Source organism: Embiotoca jacksoni, unplaced genomic scaffold, assembly GCF_022577435.1.
Source record: "Embiotoca jacksoni isolate LCO1_2020_lvr unplaced genomic scaffold, fEmbJac1.0.p SCAF_8, whole genome shotgun sequence".
NCBI lineage: Eukaryota > Metazoa > Chordata > Actinopteri > Embiotocidae > Embiotoca > Embiotoca jacksoni.
The window spans coordinates 5,942,323-5,950,539 of record NW_027185436.1 but is presented as its reverse complement, the minus strand read 5'-3'; the positions used below and the strand labels follow the sequence as shown (position 1 = coordinate 5,950,539).

The following is an 8,217-nucleotide window of genomic DNA, read 5'->3' as shown; positions in this document are numbered from 1 at the left end:
TTTAAGGCTACAATATCCACAGTTCTACAGACAAGAATTATATGGGAACATCGTTACATTACATCATTCTTATAGTCTAAAGATATAAATGATGCGCTTATCAGCAGTGTTTCCGTGGAATTAAAGAGGGAGATCTGAGTGTCTTCCAATCAACTTCCTGCGTCTGATTCGCACAGCAGACACTCTGCTGTGAAGAGCTGTAACCAGAATTCCGCTGAAGAGGTCGCGCAAGGACTTCTGAAGGAGTTCAGCGTGCGCGTGTGGTGAGCTGAGAGCTGTGTGTGTGTGTGTGTGTGTGTGTGTGTGTGTGTGTGTGTGTGTGTGTGTGTGTGTGTGTGCGCGCGCGCGCGTGTGCGTGTGCGTGTATTTCATTCAATGAAACGCAACACCCCGCTTCTCTGTCTGAAGCCTCTTCGGAAACAGGTTTGATTATATTTAAAAGCTTGACCCGGGAGAGAAACCCAAACAACTGTCTGTTCTAATATTAGCAGTGCGGCTGCGGACTACTATGAATTCTATTATTGTCTGGCTCGGATATATTCCAAACGGCAACTCTCATCAAAAGATTTGCATTTTTGTCTGCAGTTGGTGGAAAAAATATCAGTTACCGCCAAGTAGTACCCGTAATTTGATGGTATGTCCCGATCGGTATGTTGGCTATGGGCCCCTATTTATTATGCAGTAATAAAGGCCTTCATATAATAATAATAATAATAATAATAATAATAATAATTATTATTATTATTATTGTTATTATTATTATTATTATTATTAGGCTATTATTACAATAGCTTTAAAGGCGCATACCCAAGCCATGCGTAAAGCCAGCAGTCTGCGCTCAACCTGATATTTTATGTGATAAAAGAACCAAAAGCACGGAAAGGAAACATTAATAAAAGCATTCTTCATTAATAACCTGATGCCTATCACTTGGCACATTTTTGCCTGTTCTGCAATCTTTTTTTTTTTTTGTTTGGCGGCAAAGCCGCATGATTCCGGAGTTTCATCACAAATATGTTCATATCATTATTGCGGCAGGAGAAAGTTCTTGTAACGATGTCACCTGATTGGGATTGAAAGAACTTTGGTTAGAAAAAAAAAATCTCCCCACCCCCACAGAAGAGGAGACCGCCCACCAGAGACAGTCAACCCGAGACCCCTTATAGATTTAAAAAGAGAGGCTGCATTCTCAGACTGACACTTATTCAACACTGCCACCTTAAGCAGATTACTTTTGCGCTGCCTGTGTCAAATACGTGGTTCACTTTGCCTCTCCATCATGTTTGGGATGCTGAAACACCACCTTCACCCGGGCATTTTTCTCTTGTTCGTTTGGCTTTGTCACCTCATGGAACATCAAAAAGTTCAAGGTAAGCTCTCTTCATCAGTTTCCTTTCATTCTTTCCGTTTTGTAGAAAACTTCGACTGCTGTCAGCCACAAAACGCGCGAGTGTCGGATACTTGCTGCCACCGAGAAACTTTTCAAAGTGAGTTTCCTTTTTTCCCCCCACTGATAAAAGTCGCTGTACAGCGGACAGTGCGTGCATAAAGCGTATATAAAACAGGTGCCATATGGGACACTTTAAAGTGAGACTATACGGCAAGTTTTGCAGCCCTAACCAGGCGCACGCACTTCCAGCCGCCACGCCGTGTTGGTGGCAACTTCAGCTTTCCATAATACGTACCTGAGAACATTTTTGATACTTTTATGTGAGCGTTTAGTGTTTCATGGTATTCTCGTCAGTCCTACAACTAACTTCAGAATATTCACTGAGTTTATGGGCGTGTTATTTCTATATTTCTCCCACGCACTCTTTCAGCTTGTGTATAAAATGTGCTTTTTGAAATTTTACATCTTTAATTATGACAAAGAATATTAACCATAGAGAGTTTTGCACCAAACATTTTTGGTGCTTGTAGTTTATTTCAAAGAGATTTAACAGATAACTTTAGAAAGAGAAACGTACCAGTTTATGAACACATAATGACATATGTGCCTATGTCTTGCTGTTGTCTGAATCAAAAGATATTTGTGTGGCTTAGAAACAGAATAACTCTTCGGATTTTTATTTCCATCTTTGAATTCAACTTTACTCGGTTTTTATTGAAGAGCAAGTCATTGTCTGATGGGTGCATGTCTGGGATAATGTACAGAGGCGTTGGAGACGGCGTGTGTTTAGCCTTATAGCCTAAAGACCGTGGTTTTCTAGAGGAGAGAGATTGGCTGCTATTAAACACTGTCTAGACGCTCCAGTTTTTGTCCGGTGATAACAAGGAGTCTCTGGGAATAAAGGACAACCCCCCCTCCAAAGATTCTCCTTACTTTTTTGGTTTGTGGCTGCATTGTAAGGGCTGTCAGTCACAGTTGGCATAGGCAAGTGTTAACAGTCTCGCAAAAAAAAAAAAAAAAAATCAGACAAAATACTGCCGGGAGGGCGAAAGGGGAGGGAGGGAGCGTCTCGGATAATACGGGCTGCGTGTGTGTCTGGTGCGTCTGGGTCAGCGGTTTTAGACGTCCAACATGCGACATTCGAGCTTTTTTTTGTTTCTTCTTTACAGCTGGGAACTGCTGGTTGCAGCAGGGGAAGAACGGGAGGTGCCAGGTGCTCTACATGCCTGGGATGAGCAGGGAGGAGTGCTGTCGGAGTGGAAGACTGGGGACGTCCTGGACCGAGGAGGACGTCCCCAACAGCACGCTCTTTAGGTGGATGATCTTCAATGGCGGAGCTCCCAATTGCATACCTTGCAAAGGTGGAGGTGCACTCATTTCCCTTCGTATTCTCATTATACACATCATCAGTCATTTCGTTTAATAAATCGTTCTGATGATCTGATTTACGCACAGCAGAGTGCGTACATGATCTCTGTAGTGTGCACGTTATGCGCCAGAATAATGTTACGCACAAGGCCAAAATCCTCATCAGCATCACATAACACAGACCTTTTATTTTAGAAACCTGCGATAATGTTGACTGTGGACCTGGGAAGAGGTGCAAGATGAACAGAAGAAGTAAGCCGCGCTGCGTATGCGCACCCGACTGTTCCAACATCACATGGAAAGGACCGGTCTGCGGCTCAGATGGAAAGACCTACAAAGACGAATGCGCACTGCTGAAGGCGAAATGTAAAGGCCACCCCGACCTGGACGTGCAGTACCAGGGAAAATGCAAGAGTAAGTAAATACGATTTTCAATCCTGCTCACTTATGAGACTCCACGTTTCTCAAAACTGCGAGAGAGAGAGAGAGAGAGAGAGAGAGAGAGAGAGAGAGAGAGAGAATGCAGGTGTTTCTTTGTCTTTTATTTCGTGCCGTTTTTCACCAAATCTTTCAATGTCTTTGTCTCGCCAGAAACGTGCCGTGACGTCTTGTGCCCCGGCAGCTCCACATGCGTCGTGGACCAGACAAATAACGCATATTGTGTGACGTGTAATCGGATTTGCCCCGAGGTGACGTCGCCTGAGCAGTACCTGTGTGGAAACGACGGGATCATCTATGCTAGCGCGTGTCACCTGAGAAGAGCTACCTGTCTCCTGGGCAGGTCTATCGGAGTGGCATATGAGGGAAAATGCATCAGTAAGTCTGCAACCAGAGCTGTGAAAGCGTGAGACTCGGGCTGCTCCCTGAGAGCGCCTCCCCGTCATTGACTTTGAATATTGTTTGAGAGCATTCTCTTCCCGGCCAGGTTTGCAGTAATTCACTGTTCATTTTTGCCAACATTCCAGTGAGAAGGGGGTCTTAGTGTGTTTGGTAATTACTTGTGTTTGCTCAAGAAATGATAGACATCTTATTATTTCCTGATGTTGGCAGCACTATCCCATATGGGAAAGAGGGAGGGAGGGAGAGCGCAAAGCAGGGGAGTGCTGGGGGCCATAAAGACATGCTTCAAGTTTTGAGTCAGATGGAATTTTATCCCGAAAGCAGTCTTCTTAAGTCATGTAGTCTTAAAAAATGCTCATTAAAACATGACTTTCAGCTCCCGACCACAAGATCTCACCATATAAAGCAGGATTTATTTTTTATTCCTAGCTTAGTTCTCCAAAAACTCAGTAGTCATCTGATCCTGCTTGAAAAGCATTCAACATAATCCATCTAATGAAAGATTTCCTCCTCTCTTCTTCTAGAGGCCAAGTCATGTGAGGACATCCAGTGCAGCGCAGGGAAGAAGTGTCTGTGGGATGCTCGGATGGGCCGGGGCCGTTGCTCATTGTGCGATGAGTCCTGTCCGGAGAGTAGGACAGACGAGGCGGTGTGTGCCAGCGACAACACCACATATCCCAGTGAATGTGCCATGAAGCAAGCTGCTTGTTCTATGGGGGTGCTGCTGGAGGTCAAGCACTCAGGATCTTGCAACTGTAAGTAAATAACAAAAGCAAAAATATGAAAAAAAAAAAAAAAAAAAAAAAAAAGAAACAAAACATCCCCCTCCCTCTCCAAGCAAAAGACAATATTCAATGTTGCTTTCCTGATAAAAAAAAAAACAAAAAAAAAAACTCTCCTGAAAGTGCCCCCCACCCCATCCTAACTCTCCCCGAGTTCCCAACCCAGCTACATCACTAAGCACAGCTTAAGCAAGCAGAACGGACTTGGGAATGGAAGAACTTGCATGACATTGTCTTTGTCGCTGGCTTTTGTTCTTGTTTTTTTTGTTTTATTTTATTTATTTTACTTTTTTTTCCAATTATTCTGCAAAACAAGTAAACAGAAATCTAAATGAAAAAGGTCATTTTTATATCAGCAGACTCTTAAGAGCCTGGGAAAACGCTAACTCAAATAATAGACCAGACTAATTTTGTTTGCAGTGGAACAATCCAAGTAGTTTTATGGTCATGTTAGTGACCTGCAGGAGCAGGTATCCTTACGTCTCATGCAGTATTTTTTTATTAGTCATGTATGGTTTATTCTTATGATAGTGGTTATATCTTTACAGCTTGTAAATTCCATGGTCACAGTGCTAATCTCCTGGTAATGGTGTATTTGGTTTTTTGGGGGGTATTATATTTCTTTTTGTTGCTTTTGGCTGTAATCAATCAATTCACAATGCACTGCCTCTTGTGACATACACCACACTGCCAATGTGTCCAGAACAAAAGAGATCGTATAAACATACTCATATGATGTGAATAAGGTGATTGTAACATTGGTGCCATGTTAGCGATGATGATGACGATGGATTTTAACGTGGATATTCATGCCGACTACCTTTCTGTAGAGCCATGTGAGACATTAATGAACTCACAAACCATCAAATTGAACAAAGGCCTCGAGGAAGTATCAGATTTACATTCCAAGTTGCTATTTAGAAGAATGTGCGCTTCTTTCTCCTGATGTGCCTAAGGTATGTAATGGAATCCAAGGGACCAACTTTATGATCACCTCATGAGCTAAATATAAATGTGATAATTTACAGTGTGCAGGATGAGCAGAAGCTTGTAGAACTACACTCCTCATCTCGTCATTAGGGAAGAAAAGTTAACATTTATCAGCTAACTTTTATCGCTGCCGCTCCAGTGAATGTGTTGTCTACCAGAATATGTCTTGGGAATTACAAATCCATTTGGATTGATTAGGGACTGCCTGTTTTTTTTGTGTGTGTTTTTTTTGTTTGTATTGTCACTCTTGCGCTCGCTTGTGTGCTTTTTTTTATGTGTCCAATATAAATCTCTTCTGTAAAAAGGAAAAGAAAATACCTCAGAACTGTGTTGCTGATCTCTGACCTGCTTGCTAAGGCCAGGCTGCGACACAGACAGAGTCCTCCCTCCCTGTATGTTTGAGCCAGAACCTAAAACACTAATCAGAAAAAAAGAAACTAGCAAACACAAGAGAACACAGAGAGCGACCACAAGAGCACTTTTCTGTGTTATGTGTGTCTGCTTTCAGGGCGCTGCCCAAAAGAGAGCCAAGCCACTGGAACCATCAGCCCCAGTGCCCCCCTCCCCCCTCCCAACCCACCTTGTAACCTCCACCCACCCAACCGCCTATCCACCCCTCCTTTCCATCGTCCCTCTTTTTTTCTCATGTTGCAGCCCTGACTTGCTAGATTATGTAAATAGTATAATTGGAGATGCCACAGTAATTGTTGCTGCTAAGTCACACAGACTCTTCCTCACACACACACACACACACACACACACACACACACACACACACACACACACACACACACACACACAAATATAATCAAATACACACACACAAAATAGAAACAAAAAGGAGGCTGTGTGCCAGTGGCTTTATTGTGAGCTTTTTATTGACATTCACTGATATTTTGCGCTGTTGTGGTCCATATTCATACAACAGCTACCATATATTCTCCCATATAGCCATTACAGAAGACCAGGAGGAGGATGAGGAAGATGAGGACTCAGACTACATGGCCTATGTCCATTTATCTTCTATACTGGATGGATAGGCTCCCATCACTAGGGGAACAGTCCTAGGGCAAGGAATCATGTCCATACTGTACATTATGTGTATGCTTATTTATTTTTTAAAGAAAAAGGAAGTATACATATAGTTCAGTCTGCTAGATGTTTATTTATACTGTTTTTGTGTTTTATAATTTATACATTTACATTGTCAGGCTTACTATCTACCATGATATATTGTGTTACCACTCATTTTCCCCTCTTGTTGTTGTTCCTTTAATTTTTTTCTTTTTTTTTTATCACGAAGAAATATATTTGTCCAAAGAAAAACAGTGTTATTTATTTGTCATGTTACCGTGTAAGTATAAGTCCTCTACAAGCTGTAAATTGCATTCCCTGAGCTGTAAAAATCTGCTTGTTTCTGTCAAATCTCTATCACAGATGTTTATGTCACACATACGTAAATGCATGTTTAGGCTGTGTGTTTATTTATTGGGAATATATCAATTATTTTATGTACAGAAGTGTTTCTGGTTTGTTTACAACTATAATAATTGACCAAAGGGATTCTCTCAATGGTTTTGCAAAAGAGCATTGTAAAAGGTGCAACACAGCAGTGATGAAATGGAAAAGAAAAAAAAGAGCCATTTGTTTTTCTTTTCTGATTTGTAGGTTTTCCCTCGGTTTTAGCCCTTTAGATTTGTTTCCACGTGGAGACAACAACTTTAGACATAATTCAATAGCATTTATTTTGTCTCACCACATTAGAGAAGAGGTAAGTTTTATACTTGATTACTTTGGAAACAATGTGCCATTAATATTTGTGAGCTGTCTTCTTGCCAATGTGCTCCATATTGCTCTCACAGAGCAAAAATAGGACTAACGTACTGCAGTACTATACATTATATCCGACTTATTCACTTTGTTTCTTTTTTTCTCTTCTCAGAATGCATTTTATTTTCAAACATCACAAGAGAAATACAAAATTCTGTTATGAATATATAGTTTTGTATTTTTTATGTAAATGTCATATGTACATACAAAGTTTGATGGTATTTGTACAGAAATGAAGAGTGAAACAATAAAAGTTTTTTTCCTTATACTTTTTTCTGACTCTGCTTTGTCATTAATTTGTCAATGATGTATATTTAAACACATTGAAATAAACACATGCACTGGCACTAAAGGAAAAGTTGGACCTAAATCAACTCTTTAGACCTACAGTCAGGATAATGGACAATGTGATGATATAGGCTACTTTAAAATGCAAGATGAAAGTGCAATGAAGTCATTGTTTTAATATCTCTGTCAGTTGTATTATTGTGGGCATTGATTATTTGTTTCAACACTACACCACAGTAGCTTGTAATTTTGGATGAGCCAAAAACAAATATTCCTCTCAATTTGGTGGTTTTGTCCATAACGAATTTGTGAATAGATTTGCTAGAGACGTCACTATACCATGTGTCAGTATAGCTCCAAAAAATGATGTCTGCATGCCCAGATAAAAGACTGTATACCCCCCAAACACTGTATGCTCCATTAGACAGCGACTGAATATACAGATAGCTTTATATGTTGCATAATTATTATTATTTTTTTTTACAATAAATAATTGTGTTTTAGCCCTACAATCCCTCTAAAAACTATGAACATGTATTTAAAAAAAAAAAAAAGCATTTTCAACATTAGTTGGAAGACCCCTTCCATGATATAAAGAAGATTGTCGATTCTTTTAAAAATCAATCACGTTTAATGCTTCTTTGGTCTCATTTGATTTGCTACACAGCGCAAATCTTATCTTCTCAAGCAAAAACGTAAGAAATGGAAAATTGAGGGGAAATGTAAACG

The 8,217-nt window shown here is 40.5% G+C and overlaps 1 protein-coding gene across 3 annotated transcripts; it reads left to right on the top strand.

Annotated features, from left to right (window-relative positions):
* Positions 1 to 1,195: 1,195 nt before the first annotated feature.
* fsta (follistatin a) lies at positions 1,196 to 7,466 on the top strand. 3 transcript variants are annotated; one of them, XM_069138832.1, is made up of 6 exons: positions 1,196 to 1,370; positions 2,560 to 2,757; positions 2,954 to 3,172; positions 3,350 to 3,574; positions 4,123 to 4,353; positions 6,322 to 7,466. In XM_069138832.1, the coding sequence occupies exons 1-6, from the start codon at positions 1,280 to 1,282 to the stop codon at positions 6,408 to 6,410; spliced, it is 1,053 nt and encodes a 350-aa protein (XP_068994933.1). In that variant the 5' UTR covers positions 1,196 to 1,279; the 3' UTR covers positions 6,411 to 7,466. The 3 variants fall into 3 exon arrangements, with proteins under 3 accessions (XP_068994933.1, XP_068994935.1, XP_068994934.1); XM_069138834.1 differs by having other exon boundaries at positions 6,299 to 6,412; XM_069138833.1 differs by having other exon boundaries at positions 1,197 to 1,370; positions 2,560 to 2,751.
* Positions 7,467 to 8,217: the final 751 nt, after the last annotated feature.

Coding starts and splice junctions, on each gene's coding strand:
- fsta (XM_069138832.1), top strand. CDS start 1,280: ATGTTTGGGATGCTGAAACACCACCTTCACCCGGGCATTTTTCTCTTG. Junction 2,758..2,953: donor CATACCTTGCAAAGGTGGAG/GTGCACTCATTT, acceptor CTTTTATTTTAG/AAACCTGCGATAATGTTGAC. Junction 3,173..3,349: donor GTACCAGGGAAAATGCAAGA/GTAAGTAAATAC, acceptor TTGTCTCGCCAG/AAACGTGCCGTGACGTCTTG.